This window comes from Lissotriton vulgaris, chromosome 1_1, assembly GCF_964263255.1.
Source record: "Lissotriton vulgaris chromosome 1_1, aLisVul1.2, whole genome shotgun sequence".
Lineage (NCBI taxonomy): Eukaryota > Metazoa > Chordata > Amphibia > Caudata > Salamandridae > Lissotriton > Lissotriton vulgaris.
In genome coordinates, this window is record NC_141685.1 from 1,294,195,917 (window position 1) to 1,294,215,457 (window position 19,541).

The window sequence follows — 19,541 nt, forward strand, 5'->3', positions numbered from 1 at the left end:
TTGTCAATGAGCTTTCCCTACCCGATCGGGTTCTAGCCAAGCCGGCTCCCTCTCAGGAACTGTGTAACTCATTAAACACCTTTTTCATCGAAAAAATTGCCTTCATTAAAAACAATATTTTGCCCTCAACCCCAGGATCGATCCCTGCTTCCATTTTCGCAAATCCACTGGTGTTAGACCATATCCCCCTTATTTCTAAACCAGAGTTTCTGACCCTCTTAAATAGAGTAAACTCTGGATCCCCAAATGATAGCTGCCCCCCTGAGGTCTTAAAAAAAGCCTTTCAAGCCTGCCCTGATCCCCCACTTTCTCTACTCAACAGTTCTTTGACCACTGGTATTGTTCCTGACTTTTTTAAATGCGCCGCAGTAACGTCGATTCTCAAAAAACCTAATGCGGATCCTCTAGTACTGAGCAACTTCCGCCCCATTTCCCTACTCCCTTTTCTTAGCAAAATCCTAGAGGCCCATGTGACTAATTGTCTCAGTGCCTTCATCGAGTCCTCCCAATTTCTGGACCCCCAGCAGGCGGGCTTCCGACCGGGACACTCGACCGAGGCGGTTATTGTGGCTGTGATGGACGAGCTCAGGAAGGGAGCCGATAACAACATTCCCCAGGCGCTTGTGCTCCTGGATCTGTCGGCTGCCTTCGACACTGTCGATCATACTCTTTTGATCGACCGTGTCGGCAGAGCCGGCATCCGGGGCACAGCGCTAGAGTGGATCAGTGCCTTTTTGCTCCATCGTTCCCAGGCTGTCTATCTTCCTTCTCAGACACCCCTGTGAAACTAACTTGCGGGGTCCCTCAAGGGTCGGCCCTTTCACCGCTTTTATTCAACCTGTATATGCAACCCCTGATCCAATCATTACATAATCATCCCGTCACTATTTTCAACTATGCTGATGATATTCAAATGGTCTTTAATCTTAAATCCACACCTACATCCATCGCCAATTTTCAGTCTACCATGTCCTTCATTGGAGAATGGATGTCCCAAAGCCAATTGAAATTGAATCCCAACAAAACGGAGCTGGTTTTAACAGGAGGCCCCCTCAATCCCTGGAACCCCAACTTCTGGCCACCATCTTGGGGCCCCGCTCCCTCCCCCTCTGAATCTGTAAAGAGCTTTGGGGTCATCATCAGCAAAGATCTCTCATTGGCACCCCAGATCAAGGCAGTCACTTCATCATGTTTTTTTCAACTACGACGAATTCGAAAAATCTCCAGGTTTTTGACCACTGGGGCCCTTATACTGGTTATTATGGCTTTGGTTATCTCCCGTCTTGATTATGCCAACGTTCTCTACGTTGGCATCCCAGCCTACCAACTCCGCCAATTACAACTGGTGCAGAATCAAGCGGCGAGACTCGTATTCCGTCAACCTAGACATCAACATGTCTCCCCCATATTGAAAAAGCTCCATTGGCTACCAGTGATGAAACGTGGTCTTTTTAAACTTGGTTGTACCGTCTTCAAATCCTTGACTGGCCATGGCCCTGCTTTTGTAACCTCCAGGATTCATCGTTATGTTCCCTCCCGTAACCTGTGTTCCTTACACCATAACCTTCTTTCAGTGCCTTCCTTTAAGCGGAAGAAACACGGTGGCCTTGGGTTTTCTTTTCTGGCCCCTAAAACCTGGAACTCTCTCCCCCACGAACTTCGATCAACCACCTGTTACATGCCCTTTAGGAAACTATTAAAAACCCACCTGTTCCGACAAGCATATGAGGACTGATCACCTGCTCCTTCTCCCTGTCCCTCCCCCTGAGTTTATCTGTCCTACAGCGCCATGAAAGCAGTGGTGTCCGAGCGCTTTATAAATAATTTTTACAATTACAATTACAACAAGTCACCATCAGCACAGCACTACCTCAGATGCACTGTGGCAACACCTCATTATCAACACAGCATCATCTCAGCATTAAGACAGCACCACCTCCACATCAGTGCACCACCAGCAGTGCAACGCCAGCTCAGTACCTGCACAGCCCCACACCAGCAGCAATTCAGAACCAATGCAGCACCACTTCAGCATCAAGAAAGCAACACCTCAAAACAGAACAAAACAACATCACTTGGCACCACATAAGCACCAGTTTAGCTACACAACATCGGCATAACTCAGCACCACAACATCATTCAGCACCACCTCAGTATCACTCAGCACCACCTATGTATCATTCAGCATCACATAAGCATCACCTCAAAACCAGCGCACCACCACTTCAGCAGCACCACAATATCTTTCTGGAGCATCTGGCATCACCTCTGCCACTACTCACAACCAACTTAGCATCACTCCACACCACTTCAGTTTGGCATAAAAATTTGACATCTATTAATTCTCCACACATAACTCTCTACTACTCGTACTATTTCACAACATCCACCCTCCCGTTGTTTATATCCTACACCTAACAATAAAAACTAGAACAACAATTAATTACAACGAGCAAGGAAAAATTGACAGCATTGCTTAAAGAAATAAACTAGAACATATTTTTTGTATTAATTTTGGTGTTTAGTACAATACTTCAGTTGTATATAAGGTTTTTTCAGTTAGATATAAGGTGACAGAAATAGTTATAACACTTTTTTATAATAACTTATACATTTTCAACATGCTGCACAACATTCACAAAGCTCTACAACACTTATTAAATATATTAACAAAGCCAATAGCTGTCTAAACACTTATAACACCCCAAAGGCGAGAGACCTATTGGCTATGCTAATGCTTGTTAACTTATAAAGCTGTATATATGTTTTGCAAAGTGTGGGAGTTGCATGCATTTGTGCTTGGGCAGGGCAAAAGTCCTAAAAAAAGAAGTGGGGGGACTAACCTAGTTAATCAGTGTGGAAGTGATATCACAGTGCGTGACACCACGGCGTGTGACATCACAGGAATTGTCATCATAAGAAGTGCCATCAGATCTTAACCCCTCACATATATGTGTAGCAGGTCTATCACGAGTACATTGGAGCACATTTTGAGTATACAGGGAAACCCTCATGATTTAGGCAGAGGATTCACGCTTTTATATACTACACATAAAACAGTGTTGCCTTTTGTCAGCGTAAACTTCCTCTACCCATAGTGCTTTACAACAAAAAAATAGTGGTACTTAAATTATTTAAACGCCTCCTCAGGGGTAGTAAGCACTATGTAAATGCTATTTATTTTGTGTAAATACTTTGAGAGACCAACATATCTGACATTCTTACAGGCATGCATATCTCCTAAACAGAGCCTGAACAAAGTGAAAAGCTGCCTCTCTTAAGTATGTGTGAAGTACTAACAAGGTGTGAGCCTTTGTTTCCCCTCTGCTGCATTTGCATCTAGGTGTGAGGCTCCTGACTGCTCCCAGCCAGGAAACTCGAACAATAGTAGGTCTGATGAACCCTCAGGTTTGGCCTTTGTTATTGGCCCAGCAGGAGTTTGAACTAAGAAAGCCCCCTCCCCGCATGCACGTTGGTGCAGATCTAAAGCAGACAACAACCTGCAGGCACTGTTAAATGTGTCCTGGTGTTTGCAAATTACACCAGGAAGAATTCAGCATATTTTTCAGTGGGACCCAACTTCTTGGCAGGGTAGACGACGTCCACCCTGTAAAAATAGTGGGCGGACGCCGTCCACGCGCGTGTACCCCCGACTCATGCCCTGTGCTTGTTGCAGGCACTGTTTGTGGCAATATAGGGGAAATCAACAGCAAAAGCCGACACACAAGACCATAAAACAAGTTCAAGTTCAAGTTCAGAAATTTGTATAGCGCACTACTCACCCAGAGGCTCTCAAGGCGCTTGAGGGAGGGGGTTGCTTTACTTATCGAATATCCAAGTTTTTAGTTGCTTTCTGAAGGGGAGGTGGTTCTGTGTAAGGCGGAGGTGGGTGGGGAGAGAATTCCAGGTTTTGGCCGCTAAGTAGGAGAAGGATCTTCCCCCCATGGTGGATCTATGGATGCGCGGAATTGCGGCGAGGGCTTGATTGGACGATCGTAGCTGGCAGGTGGGGGTGTAGAAGGACAGTCGCGTGTTGAGGCATTCGGGTCCTAGGTCGTAGAGGGCTTTGTGTGCGTGGGTGAGGAGACGGAACGTTATTCTCTTGTTGACGGGGAGCCAGTGGAGGTCTTTCAGGTGACCGGAAATGTGAGCTTGACGAGGGATGTCCAATATGAGTCTGGCTGAGGCGTTTTGGATGCGTTGGAGTTTTTTTGTAGTTTGGCTGTGGTTCCAGCGTAAAGGGTGTTTCCGTAATCCAGTCGGCTGGTGACCAGTGCGTGGGTGACCGTCTTTCTTGTTTCGGTGGGGATCCAACAGAAGATTTTTTTGAGCATGCGTAGGATGTTGAAGCATGATGATGAGACGGCATTGGCTTGTCTGGTATCGAGAGGGAGGAGTCCAGGATGAAGCCCAGGTTACGTGCGTGATCCATGGGTATGGGTGCGGTTCCCAGGGCCGGTGGCCACCATGAGTCGTCCCAGGCAGAGGGGGATGAACCTAAGATGAGGACTTCCGTTTTGTCCGAGTTTAGTTTTAAACGGCTGTTCTTCATCCACTCGGCTACTCCTTTCATTCCTTCGTGTAAGTTGGTTTTGGCGGTGTTTGGGTCTTTGGTGAGAGAGAGGATCAGCTGGGTGTTGTCTGCGTAGGAGATGATGTTGAGGTTGTGTTGGTGCGCGATGGATGTGAGGGGACTCATGTATACGTTGAAGAGGGTGGGACTGAGTGATGATCCTTGTGGTACGCCGCAGATGACTTCGGTGGCCTCTGATCTAAAAGGGGGAGGCGGACTCTTTGGGTTCTTCCGGCGGGGAACGAGATGATCCAGTCCAATGCTTTTCCTTGTATTCCGACGTTGCTGAGGCGTTGTATGAGGGTGCTATGACAGACTGTGTCGAAGGCTGCGGAGAGGTCAAGTAGGATGAGGGTGGCTGTTTCTCTGTTGTCCAGTAGAGTTCGAATGTCGTCTGTTGCTGCGATGAGGGCGGTTTCGGTGCTGTGTTTGGCTCGGAAGCCGGACTGTGAGGGGTCGAGGGATATGTTGGATTCAAGGAAGGTGGCGAGCTGACTATTGACGGCTTTCTCAATGACTTTGGCAGGGAATGGAAGGAGCGAGATGGGGCGGTAGTTCTTAAGTTCAGTGGGGTCTGCTGTAGGTTTCTTCAGAAGGGCGCTGAGTTCGGCATGTTTCCAGCTTTCCGGGAAGGTCGCGGAGTTGAAGGAACAGTTGATGACATCGCGGAGATGGGGTGCGATAATGGAGTCTGCTTTGTTGAAAATGTGGTGGGGACATGGGTCGGTTGGCGATCCTGAGTGGATGGAGTTCATCAGGCGGATGGTGTCTTCAGTGGTGATTGGGTTCCAGGCGCAAAGGTTGTTAGAGTGCGGTTTTGGTTCGGAGGTGGGTGGAGTGGACTGGTCTTCGGACTGGTTTTCAAAGCTGTTATGTATGTTGGCGATTTTGTTGTGGAAGAATGAGGATAGAGAGTCGCAGAGGTCTTGGGAGGGAGTGATGTTGGTGCTGGCGGTGGGGTTGGTAAATTCTTTGACGATGTTGAATAGTTCCTTGCTGTTTTGGGCGTTGTTGTCAAGTCGATCCTTGAATGTTGATTTCTTGGTGGATCAGATCAGTGTTTGCGGGTGGCGTTCTTGAAGGTGGCAAGGTTGTCAGTGGTTGGGTTTTTTCTCCAAGCTTTCTCGGGGGTACGACAGAACTTCTTGGATTTCTTAAGGTCTTCATTGAACCATGGGGCTTTTTTGCTACCTTGCTTGATTTGATTGTTTTTCAAGGGTGCTAGTTCGTCAGCGCTGTGGGTGGTCCATTGTGTGAGGTTGGTGGCTGCTTGGTTTGGGTCCGATGATTTGGCAGGAGGGTTTTGGTGAAGCGACGTGAAGAGCTGGTCGGTGGTAATTTTGTTCCAATTTCTTCGGGGAATAGGTTGTGGGGGGTTGTGGGTCATGGTCTTTTTGTAGTTGAAGTGAACGCAGCTGTGGTCCGTCCAATGGAGAGCTGTGGTGTGATCGAAGGAGATGTGCTTGCTGGAGGTGAAGATTGGGTCTAGCCTGTGTCCGGCATAGTGGGTGGGGGTATTGACAAGTTGTTCGAGTCCGAGGTTGGCCAGGTTGGCCAGAAGGGTGGTGGTGTTGCTGTCGTTTTTCTTTTCCAGGTGGAAGTTGAGGTCTCCCAGTAGAATGTAGTCCTTGGAGGGGAGGGCGTGTGGGCTGATGAAGTCAGTGATGTCTTCGCTGAAATGTGAGCGGGGTCCTGGTGATCTGTAGATGAGGGTGCCTCTGAGTGTGGTCTTGGGGTCGATGTGGATCTGGAAGTGAAGGTGTTCGGCGGTAGAGAAGTTATTGTCGGAACTGGTTGTGATGCGGATGGTGTTCTTATGGACGATGGCGATGCCTCCTCCTGTTTGGTTGGTGCGATCCTTTCGGATGATCTTGTAGGCGTCCAGGATGGCTATGGTGATGTCAGGCGCTGATGAGGCGTTCATCCAGGTTTTGTGTAAGGAAGGCGACGTCCGGCGATGTAGTGTCGAGTAGGTTCCAGAGTTCAATGGAGTGTCTGTGGACCGAGCGGGTGTTGAGCAGGATGCACTTTAGGTGGTTAGTGTCGGAGCTCTGTTTGGAGTTTGTGGATTTGGTGTGGGTCCTGATGCAGTCGAACTTGCAGGAGTGGCAGGTGAAGGGTCCATGGGTGTGTCCTGGGGCAGCTTGGTAGCATTTTGGTGGGCGGCCGGAGTTAAGGGCTGAGAGGGTTGCGGCGTCGTATGTTATGCGGGCGGAATGGATTTTGCTGGGGCCAGGGGGTCTGGCCCTGGGCGCAGTCCAGGCGCGGACGGGCGTAGACGGGCTTACCTTTGGCGCACCTTCGGCGCGCATAGGGCGCGACCGCTGCGCGTGACCGCTGCACGCAAAGGCATCTGTCATATGTGGATAGTGGAGGGGGGAGGGGCGAGGGAGGAGCAGCTGGGAGGCGGGAGCGGGGTGGAGAGCCGGGCAGGGAGGCACAACTACAAACAATAAAATGGCAGCAAGCCAAAAGCGAAACAGGATTGGGGCACAATCTTAATAAACGCGATGAAAATGGCAGTGGCACCGGCACAATCAGGCACAAATGAATTATTCAGGCAAAGTCAGCACACCACAATTGAAAGATCGTGAAAGCGCACTTTCGCAATATAGCGCTACGATACAAATATAATAAGCAATCAGGCACTAATAATTGTGGGAGCAATGCGAGCTAGCAAGGAGCAATCTGGCAGTATAGCGCTACGATACCACAAGCGGCAAGCAGAGCAGGGAGCAGCGTGAGGAGCAACCGCTTCTGAAGGGATCAGGACGGTCACAGCGCTAGTACGGGAGAGCGGAGCCTAAACTATCAGTGGGAGGGAGGAGCAGCTGAGAGGCGGGAGCGGGGTGGAGAGCCGGGCAGGGAGGCACAACAACAAACAACAAAATGGCAGCAAGCCAAAAGCGAAACAGGATTGGGGCACAATCTTAATAAACGCGATGAAAATGGCAGTGGCACCGGCACAATCAGGCACAAATGAATTATTCAGGCAAAGTCAGCACAGCACAATTGAAAGATCGTGAAAGCGCACTTTCGCAATATAGCGCTACGATACAAATATAATAAGCAATCAGGCACTAATAATTGTGGGAGCAATGCGAGCTAGCAAGGAGCAATCTGGCAGTATAGCGCTACGATACCACAAGCGGCAAGCAGAGCAGGCTGATTACCATATAGGCCAGTCCAACCCTGATCACAGACGGATAAAAAGCTGAATGGATCTTCTGGGATGCAAACGTGCGAACATGATGTCAAACACAAATGTCTGTTTTGTATTTAAGAGTCCAAAAGCCACCAGGTTAGATTTGATTGTGTTATGCTAACGTTATGTTGAGGTGGATTTAAATGTGTTAAGGATGTGGGGGGGGGGGCACTCAAAATGTAAATTTAAACTGAAGAAACAGTGAATTGTCGTACAAGGTAAAGAATTTTTTATGTATCACTTCCCTTAACTCACATGAAAGACAATGTGGGCTACATATGACAGAATATGTGCTAGTTTTGTAACTTTTGTAGCGATCTAATCGGAACACGTCGTGCACTGGTTTGAATCCTAGCAGGGGCATTTCATCATTCTGAGAATGGTCCAATAAGCATCACGGGGTCGTGAAGTTGGAATCTGTCTGTATGACTCCTGCCAGTGCCCCTGTAACGCTCCCCTGTCCACTAGCTCAGGTCCCGATCCTTCCATCTCTATACACTGTTCCTGTATTGTTGGCATCCCCTGGCACTGTCTTCATACATGATACCCACCCACCAAGTGTGGTTATCAGTGCTAGAAGGTTGATGACAGTAGGTGGTATTCCCGTATTCCATTCAACATATTTGCTTTGTTTTCAGACATGGCAACAAACCCGGCTCAAGATTTTTGAAGCAAAATTACTTTATTTTGGCGGTCTCTCGCCTGAAATTGCCTCTACGTCAAATTTTTTTTTTAAATGCAGATTTATATAGCGGGAGCTCGACCCGAAGGTATTGGAGCGCTTTACACGAGCACCAGTTACGTTACACAAGGACACATTCTTTTGGTTTTTTTGGCAGTCAATAGACGTCAATGGTGGAAATTCATTCTTCCAAATTGTGTGTTTAATCTCCCACTTTCCTTCTTAAATGTTGGCATGTATGCATTTTATTTACCTGGGAAGCAGGAAATGTTGCAGTCTTGACATGCTTCAAACTTCGCCCGGGTTAACATTTAAAAAGACTTGCTCTGTTTTTTGTTTCAGTCAGTCAGTCAGTCAATCGAACTTTATTTCGGCAAATGCTGCCATAAACGCACAATAATATAACGTTTGTAAATATATCAACATAGGATGACATAATACAGTTTAAAGCAATAAATGATTTCGCTTTAAAACAGTGCAGCATGTCTCTTTCTTGTTTTTTCATCCTTTTTTTATCACACAGTTGGCCCTTTTCTATGACTTTTGTTAGTTTGTATTTATTAAAAGGTAGCATTAATTAGTGGAATAAAAGCGTGTTGCCTTTCTGTAATTAATGTTTAGGGGTCCCCTCTGAGGTCGTTATGGATAATAACTACAGCTTTCGGCCCCGCGTGTTGTCTGCCACATCTTCCCTCGACACTTAAGTACCCGACTATGAGATTGTTGGTAACCGAGCAAATGAAAGGATTCGGCAGTGCGCGCGAGGTCCGCTGGGACACGAGAGGCAAAATAAAAACAGCAATCTGAGGTTTTTCTGAATTTAACTGGTTTTAGGATGGTAAGCGGGAAGGGAACGTCCAAACGCCCCTGTCTCAGCCCATGACAGCGGAGGGGGAGGGGAACTGACTCTAGCCCTGACAGTCCATTGGGCATTGTGGCCGCCCAGTTTTATTTTTTAAGAATGAAGTTAGTACTGTACGTTCAGCATGTTTTTGGGAGCAACCAATTTCGTCAGAGGCGAGAACTGGAGCACAGGGAGATAACAAAAGTTACAATATGTATAAAGCGGTCAGTTGGTATTTGAATTCCGTGCCTCTTGCACAACAGAGGAAATTCAGCTTCGATGGGTTATCTATCTTCCTGTGCAAATATTTTTCTCTGTGTGAAGCTCTCGTACCAAAAGCTCTCAGTTCTTTTTATCAGTTGCGGGTCGGGCACAGTCTTGGTACGGACCTTTATCTGTGGATTGTGACGTTCCCTAAAGTTTTACCGAGAACATGAGGGTCGCCCCACACTCAGGTTTTCTGAATTGAACCGCATTCCTTGCCAGGGTGATGTGCTCTTAACATCAGACCCAGGTGAGCTAACAGTCACTCTAACCCTTTGTGAAAACGGTCTCCATCCAGCGGCCGTGCTGAGGTCGTTGGATTATGCTCGTGGTCTTCCGTGCACTCTACATAGAGACCAGTCCCCAGGGGATTCACATAACACATATACACATTTTGCTGGTGAGGAGGGAGAGGGGGTGTTGACCCCCGATATTTACAGAAAGGTTCACATGCTCTCTGAAGATAACTACTGTCTGAAACTAACATCGGGATGGGACACGGAGGGAAAAGTATGTTGTAAACGTAAGAAAAACAATAAAAATATTTTTATATATATATATATATATATATATATATATATATATATATATATATATATATATATATATATATATATATATATATATATATATATATATATATATATATATATATATATATATATATATATATATATATATATATATATATATATATCGGCATTGGTTAGTTAACAGGACGCTCGAGCTCTGAGTACCTTCCAACTTCCAAGGCTTAAGACTCAAAATGCTGAGCGGCGTGGCGAGCCTGGCTGCACTTTGCTTCCAGCCGCTAAGAGGCACCCCTTGTACTTACGGCCCGCGACCAGGTGTCCATGGAGCAGACATATCTGCACCACGAGCGGCAGCAGCATCCTCCTGGGGCCGCTCTGCCAGCAGGGCCGCTCAGGCCCGTCTCTTCAGCGATCCTTCTTCACCCTCCTTTGTCCGGAGAACAGAATGGTCTGAAGAGCTGGAAACCTGCAGGTGGAGAGATCTGAGCCGCAGTGGGAGTTAAATCTTCACTCAGCCCACATAAAGAAAAAAAAATGAAATACAACAAATGCAGCTCTCCCAGCTGATGCCATCCGGGGGACTTGGTCAGCTCCCGCGGGTTCAGTGCGGGGGCAGGTGCGGCACCTGCCAGTTCAACTTCTGCAATCAGGAGAAAGGCTCTACAACAGGCTGAAGCCGTGAATAGGAAATAGCATGGACATGGGAAGCACACACCACAGACTCCAAATCACAGGCTGAAATGTCGAGTACATAGAGTTATTTACGGTTAATAGCTGGACACGAAACAGTGCTGTTTCAGGCTTTTCTAGGGCCAGAAAAAAATATTTTATGAAGCTTCCTAACTCTTGGTAGGCTATTGCCTGTATCACCACCCCCACCGCGCTGATCCGCTCAGTCCATTACCTTCCATCCCCATTGATCCCCATTGTCAGTGCAGAGCCCCCACTGCCACTGGACATGTGGCTTATACCTTCGGAGCCCACTCCACCATTCAATCCCAAGCACATTTCATTTTGTGTGAAGAATGTAAGGCTAAGGCAGCATTGTAGAACCTCGATGCTTGCCAAAGTGCACAGCTATAAAACCACGCTGGAATTATCTATTGAAACAAACCCATATTTTTACTTCCAGTAGAAATGTCTGTTTCTAGGCTTAGGTATCTGATTTTGTTATCATGAGATTGAACCCTCTTCAAAGCACAGGGTGCACTGGGCCCTAATACAAGCATGTAAGGATAGCAACATAGCCATAATTGAGGATTAGCTGGCCTCTTACACCATTGGGTACTGGTGCCTTTGCACCTGCAAAACCAAAGATATCTACAGCCTTAGCGCATCTGCACACAAAACTCGGCTACCATTCCTAGACCTGAGACTGGTGTTTTAAATGGGATGAAAACAAACTGTGTGTATGGGGGGTGATTGAGCAAGGGTTTGGGCGTAAAGAGACTTGCTAGGATTAAACCTCTCAAAATAACGTATAATGTATTAATAAACATGTTTTGTTTACTAATAATTGCACCACACAACAGTTCTAGTATCTAGGGGAAGCTTGACAATGTGCTTTTACTAACAGTAACTCAAATGCATTAAAATGGCCGCCACAACGCAGAAATTTCACTGCGCATGCGTCTACCACACTCACGTGGTGTGACGTCTTTTCTGCCTTGGTGGGAAATCTTTGCTTCTGCGCACTACTTTGCTTCTGCGCACTAGTGCCAGAAATGGCCGCTACAAACCTCATATGCTAATGCTTGTGCTGCTGCTTGTACTAAACATTGTTCGTTCTGCTTAACTATTAATGCTATAGTTAAAACAAAGTAATGGGAATAGAGTACAGATAAGTGGTATACAGTGCATTCATTTATTCTTTGTTCTAAAACTGTTTCTCCTTAACTTTGCTACTAGCTCGTATTTGGGCCTGATGTGTCATTGCCCCACTCCAAATTGAAACCCTCATTGCGAATGTGCTGAATTCTCTTGAGTCCACATGCCATGGCATTGAAACCCTGCAACGACAGTCTTGCCCGAGATGCGCCTGGGAAGTTCACCTTATGAACTCTCCATCCGAAGAAGAAAATACAAATGTTATAAATTATAAAATTGTATATCTTTTGCTACAATAATGCTGGGTGGAATACAATTCATGGGAAAGTAAACTATGGGCTGGAATGAAAATTTGCATTAATGAATGAAATGATCTCATACTGGCATGGTGTGATGACCTCTCCTCGCCTTTTGACCAATCAAAATGAGGGAACACACGAATTCGCAACACTGGGGCATTGTACAGTGCCCAGGAAAATGGTATATCTAAGGTAGGCTTAGCTAGTTAGATTGTCCGACTTGTCCGAATAGCTGACCTGTCACTGACCCAACGCACTCAATAGGAGATCAAGAGCAGAGGTGCTGGCGGAGCACTCTGTCAGAAGAATCGATAACCCAATCAGGGTTCTGAGGGAGAAGAACCGATAACCCAATCGGGGTTCTGGGGGGGAAGAATCGATAACCCAATCGGGGTCCTACTGTTAGCTGCAGAAAGGGGTGTGACGCTGGCGTTGCACTTTAGCTGAGGGTACCTGTCCTGACCTGCATCTGTCCTGTCCTGATCTATATTGGTCTGCACCTGTCTTGGTTCTGGTCTGCACCTGTTCTGTCCTGTTGGCACCTGAACTATCGGGAGTCCTGTTTCCTTTGTCCCAGCCCGTGGCAAGGGTTGGTCTTCACACCATTCTAGGTAAATATAGATCTGTGTGGGTATGTCATTGTACTGTTTTCCTTTCTCACCTTCCCTTTGTTTTCAATGCCTAAAAGAAGTTTCGTAACATTTCTACTTATCGTTTCTTTGATCATCATCTTTCTAATTGGAAAGGCTTTAACTTTGCTTGTAAGGACTGTGACATTTAAGACTTTGCATAGATAACGTGTTTACACTTTTTCCCGAGTCTGTGGTTATTTTATAAAGGTAAATGAAATGTTATTTTTCTACATTTTATTCTAACACCTTTGATCCCTTAGGACTTAAATACAGGTGACAAGGATTGGAAAGTTAATGGGTATAGATCTGAGGTTCTGTAAATTACGAATTCGTTCGTGCTCAGCCTCCATTTTGTAGTCGCCGCCATTTTATGTTGCCCTCACTCAGGCAGCGCGGCGAATGCGATGTTTTTGTCGTTTCTGCATTTACGTGTCAGGTGGCTTCTTTGCCTATGTTTACTAACGAGTGTCAGGGTCTGGCCGAGTACACTAATTCCTGTCTGAGCTGATTAATCCCCGTCCGGACTACATGTTGGTTCACACCATTGTTTCCTTTAAGTTATCTTATCTGTTGCCCTTCGCTACATGTCTCATGCATTCTCCTGTTTCACAACTGTCCTTCTACAACATGCAGCTGTGTTTTCTCTACTTGTAAATTGAATTGTGTGGATTCATTTGTAATTTACTTAAGGGGGTCGAGTGACAAACAGAACCGGGAACTTGAGTTGCTTTGGTCTTAAAACATTGTCTATAACGTTTGCCTATAGCTCATGCTCTTGTGTGATTGCATTTTGCATTGTATTGTATTGTATATAAACCTGTGCGCCACGGAGTTAAGTGGCAGTCTCTTTTGAACCTCGTTATACCAACGACTTCTAAGACCACTGAACTAGCTGCAGCTAATAAATACCATCTTCTACTCCAGACGAAGAGTCTGTGTCTCTGTTTTTGACTAGGCAGGTGAATCCAGGGGATTTCAGGTGTACCCTGCGCCGCCGGGCCTTGAGGCTGCGGTTCTCCAACTGGCGCCCAACGTAGGGCGACTTCAGTGGTAGCGGTTGAGCCCGAGGGTCGTGAAGAGCTACGCAAGAAAATTCCGGAGGAAGCGCACCACGTGATCGACCCCTGTATGCCGGAAGTGGACCGAACATCTTTTACAGCACGGCTACTCCTCTCCGACAGCTGCTGACGACTGCTGCCCTGACTGTCGCCCTGCCTTGGACCCTTCTGATGACGTTTGGTAAAGCGAGACGATAGACGGACCTTCGCTGGTGTAGAACGATCCTTAGTTAAGTATTTGGTGGGTCGCTTACACAGACCTTTGTTTTGTTTTGTTTTGGGGTTTTTATTCAGGTATTGCAATAGCTGAAGCCAAGGGGTAAGTACGTTTGTACTGTCTCATTGATTTACACCCCTTGTTGTTTGTGATCAGTCTAGAGAAGTGACGATGCCTGGACTGAGTAAGTTTAAAAGAATTTGTTGTTTGGGTTGTACGAGGGATTCCCAGTTGGAGGAATCATGTCCGATCCCTCCAGTTGGAACCCCCACTTATGAGCTCTATTCGAAACATGGTATTGGTCCCATTACCTTTAACAAGACATGGGTCCGATACACGAAAAATAGTGGAATTTTGAGATGGCCCCAGAATGGTAGTTTTGACCCCGCTATCTTAGATAATTTGGAAACAATCTTGTCTAAAAGAAAAGCCCGGCAGGCAAAATGTTTGACTCTTTTCGCCTTTGGCGTAAGGAAGCCAAACAGAAAGAAATTAAACAAGCAAAGAAGGATAAGAAAACACAAGACATGTCGATTATACAGGCTGCCCAGCAGTTTTAAAAATAATGAAGTAGATGGCGCGAATGAGATATTGGAGAGACAACATCGCATGGCGTTAGATAGATGCTATCCGATGTTGCCTACTTCCTCTCCAGATAAAAGTAAAGAATTAGAAGAAGATTCCCTAATGTCTTGTTTATTGAATTTACCTCCGCCCTATGCCCAGAATCCTAATGCACTTCCGTTACCTCCTCCCGTTGCTCAACCATTAGTTGCTCAGTTGCCGATTGTCCAGCAACCGGCTAAGCCTAATAATGGTTCTTTGCCTGCTTCTGCTCCATCTGCACATTCTGTAATTCAGCCCCCACCTTCTCCCGCTCTTGCTCCTCAGTCACCTACGTTTCAGTCTCCGCTGCCTTCTACATCTGTAATGCCTCCTATTCTCTTGAGGGATTCTCCTACTTCACAGAGGAGAATAGCAGATGCTGTTTCGAGTTTCTTTTCTCCTCTTCTTTGGCCTTTAAATCTGTCTCCAGCCTTCTCTAAACGACAATATCGTTGTCAACTTCCTCTTACGGACGAGAAAGTAGTTTTGGGTTCCCTCGCTCGTAAATGGATTGAGCATGGACTAGAATATAGTACCGAAGACATTATGAGTTGCTTCCATCAATGGGTAGAGCCCACGCAGAGATATGTTTTTAATGTTATATGTCAAACTCTTATTAGAGGTTTGGAAGATATGGAGTCAGACACAGTTCCTTCGGAACTACTGAAATTACAAGCTGATTTTGATAGAGGTTTTATTGTAGGACCCCGAGTTGAAGAGGCAGTGAGTAGACTCATTGCGTTTCGAACCATGTTCTTGTCCCTGTCCTTTTCTGAGGCTGATCCTGCTAATAAACAAGGCAGTAAGAATTATCTGATGCGTGAAGTTCCTCCCGTATGGAGAGAAGCGGTGCTTGGTCCACCTGCTGTCCCTGCTCATTTCCAGCGTATATGGGTCCACGAACCATGGAAAAGGTCTGAAGTATTGGCACTCAAACAAACTCTTCCGGACCCTGTAAAAATCCTGCAGGATATTACAAGGAATTGTCTCAAACAGTTGACGCCTGTATTATGAATTTGGCCGACATTGATATGTTATTTGGAAATGTTGTTCCGCAAGCAATATGGGCACGGATTCATAGGGAAAATCATGTTGGTGAATTAGGTGGCGATTGGGCTGCTATTAGAGCTGCGGATGCGAATCAAGTGGGTGGTGCAAAACCCGAGGATCTGATTACGGCTCTTCCAGGTAGAATAATTGAATTGATGAAGACAATGATGCCTGCGGTGCAAGTAAATTGGGATAAGCTGGCTGCATGCAAGCAAAAGAAAGATGAAAGCGTCTTGGATTTCTTCACTCGTTTTGAAGAGACGTTTATTGACCATAGTGGTCAGGATTTGAGCGTAGAGGGTGGCCAGCGGTTGTTTGTGGACAAGTTTGTATATAACTTGCTTCCCGAATTATCGAATAAATTAAAGAGTTCTGAAAGCGCATGGGCTGTCTCTTCCACTGCTAAAATATTGGCTACTGCACAGTATTATGAGAACAGCGATAAGGAGGAGAAGGAGAAACAAGAGAAGAAAAATAAAGATTTGAAAACGAAGGTTCTTTTACAGTAGGCTTATCCGCCACGTCCTACACAGCCTCAGTTTTCTCAACCCCCACAGTTTCAGAAAGTGTTTCAGAAGCCCGAGTATTTTGCACCGCGGCCTTCGTTAGGTCCTAATCAATGTGCATACTGTAGGGAAGAGGGACACTTCAAGAATAGTTGTCCGGTTTTATTACAGCGTAATAATGGGATGTCTGCTCCACGAGGTCGTGGTAATTTCCAGACAGGACCTAGAGGTAGAGGACGAGGTGCGTCCTCTCAGGAGCAGCATTCTTTTCCTCCATCTACTTTGAATTACTTTGAACAGCAGATAGTTCAGTCTATGCAGTATTATAATGACGATTATCACGTTGAAGATAGGGCTGACGATTTTCAGATCGAATAGGACAGCCATGGACGAAGTAAGGGAGTTGTGTTGATTCTTTTAGATCAAAATGGGCCGTATGTCACTGTCAATACTATGGGTATTTCAGAACCGTTTCTTTTGGATACTGGTGCGATGAGAAGTTCTATCATTCATTCTAAACTCCCCGGGGCACCTTTTTCTGGCTTAATGAATACTTCTGTGGGATTTTCTGGCGCCCCAGTCCGTAATCCGGTTTCTTGCCCCTTGCCTGTTTCGATTGGTCCTTATGATTTGGAGGCTTCACTTATCCTGACAACTGGTTGTCGCGAGAATTTGTTGGGTCTGGATTTGTTGAAGAGACTGCATGCAACATTGTATTGTTCTCCTTCTGGTGTGCATCTTACGTTGGGGAAGATAATTGACGCCTTCCATGTTTTTGTCCCGAGATAAGTTTCCACCTGAGCTGCTTTCTCTTCCTGAAAGTCTTTGGGCTACAGGTCCGAATGACGGGGGTCGTCTTGCGATCCCACCGTATGTTGTCACAGTTAAAGAGAATGTTAGAATGCCACGCATTCCTCAATATCGTATCTCTAGTGATGGAGAGAGAGCACTTTTGGCTATTGTTGATGATTTTAGTCAGAAAGGTGTCGTTGAAGAAACGAGAGGCAATGTTTGTAACAGTCCTTAAGAGAACTGATCCTTCACAGCCTCCTGTTTATCGATTTGTTATTGACCTTAGAGAAGTCAATAAAATAGTGGTGCCACAGTTCCCTGTTGTTCCGGACATAACAGCTTTGTTGACGATGATTCCTGCTTTGGCAGCTTGGTTTTCAGTGATTGATTTGAAAAAAACGCTTTCTTTAGTATTCCTATTTCTGAAGAAAGTAGGGATATCTTTGATTTCTCTCTAGGTGGCCGAAGTTTCCAATTTAAAAAAGCTCCTCAAGGCTGTTGTGAGAGTCCCTCCATCTATAGCAAAGCTCTTAAGTCTCAACTTGATGCTTTCTTTTTGCCTCCAGGTGCTACGCTTATTCAGTATGTGGATGATTTGCTGGTGGCTGCTGATACGAAAGATGTGTGCAAGAGTGTGACTGTTGCGTTGTTGCATCATTTGTCTGCTTTAAATCATAAGGTGTCACCCTCTAAGCTGCAATATGCCCGCCAAGAGGTGACCTATTTAGGCCATCTCTTGTCGAAGGAGAGAAGGCGATTGACCCCAGAACGTATTCATGCTATTTCACAGATGTCTGTACCTACCACACAGAGAGAAGTGCGTGCCTTTTTGGGTATCACTTCCTACTGTAGACAATGGATTCCCAATTTTTCACTTTTGGCTAAACCATTGTTGGCACTAACGTTGAAAGATACGCCCCATCCGCTCCCTTGGACGGATGAATGTCAGAAAAGCTTTGTTGATCTACGTACTGCTCTATGTTCTGCTCCAGTGTTGGGTACTCTGGATTATAGCAAGTCCTTTACACTGTACATTCACAAGAGAGAAGGTTGCGCATTGTCAGTTTTGACACAGCAATTCGGAGATAAGCAGAGGCCAGGTGCCTATTTCTCCGCTACACTAGACCCAGTAGCTAAAGCTTTGCCCAGTTGTCTTAGAGCTACGGAAGCTGCGGTGATTTCTATTAGACAGTCTGCTGGATTAGTGTTGGATAACACACTCATTGTTATGGTTCCACATGCAGTGGATACCTTGTTGAATAGAACAAGGACACAGCATCTCACGAGTGCTCGTTAGTCTGGTTACGAGCTGACACTTCTAGCGAGCCATGTACATATCAAAAAATGTAACACTTTAAATCCAGCTACACTGTTGCCACTCCCAGATGAGAAAGACGATCAAGAAAAGCATGATTGTTTTCTTCGAACGGAAGAAGAAACGAAGGGTAGGATTGATTTAAAGGACACTCTGCTCAAGGGCCCGGATGGGATCCTATGGATGGACGGTTCTTGTTTAAAGCTTCCAAATGGAGAGACTACTTCTGCCTATGCTGTCACCACCTTATGCACAATTGTTGAGACAGCACGTATTGGACATAATTCAGCCCAAGCAGCTGAATTGATAGCCTTGACTAGAGCGTGTGTATTGTCGAAGGGAAAGAGAGTGAATGTGTACACAGATAGTCAGTATGCTTTTGGTGTTGCACATAGTTTTGGTAAGTTGTGGAGGGAGAGAGGATTCTTTACCTCCCTCGGGACAAAGATTCAGCATGGTCAGTTAGTGACTGATCTTCTTGAGTCACTTACCTTACCTGCACAGATAGCGATCAGAAAGTGCAGCGCACATAAGAAAGTCACAGATGATGTGGGTCGTGGAAATGTGTTTGCAGACGAGGGAGCGAAAACTACAGCTAGAAACACCACTAGTCGAATGTATTTGGCAGGTCCTGCAAACTGGGTTAGGGAAATTGAAATGTGTGAAGATACGATTGAGAGTGTGAAAACGATTCAGGGAGAGGCTACTGAGAAGGAATTGAGTACGTGGAAAGAAAGTACGGGAATGTTAGACTCGATGGGTTGTTGGACGGAGTTGTCGGAACATCAGCGATGGTTGTTACCGGACGCTTATGTGTTGCCGGTCGTGACTATGGCTCATGGTCCAGCTCACATTAGTGCGAAAGGCATATGTAAGCTCTTGGCTCCTGTGTGGCAGAATAAAGGAATTCCGAAATGTGCAGAAAATGTGGTTAAGCATTGTATTGTTTGTTTAATGCATAACCCAGGAAAGGGTACCCCAACTCCGGCAGGTCATTTTGCTCCCCCGTCATACCCTTTTGAAGTGTTGCAGATTGATTACATTCATATGGATCGATGCAACAACCTTAAGTATGTTCTGGTGGTGGTATGTGCCTTTTCCCGCTGGATAGAGGCCTACCCCTTGAAAGATAACACTG

The 19,541-nt window shown here is 45.9% G+C and overlaps 1 protein-coding gene across 1 annotated transcript in view; it reads right to left on the reverse strand.

Annotated features, from left to right (window-relative positions):
• AMHR2 (anti-Mullerian hormone receptor type 2) overlaps positions 1 to 10,536 on the reverse strand; it is a 976,241-nt gene extending 965,705 nt beyond the window's left edge. The window contains exon 1 of the mRNA XM_086936519.1: positions 10,404 to 10,536. Within this exon, the coding sequence (XP_086792645.1) occupies positions 10,404 to 10,461 (58 nt within the window). The 5' untranslated portion in view covers positions 10,462 to 10,536. The remainder of the gene's footprint in view (positions 1 to 10,403) is intronic.
• Between the last annotated feature and the right edge of the window lie 9,005 nt (positions 10,537 to 19,541).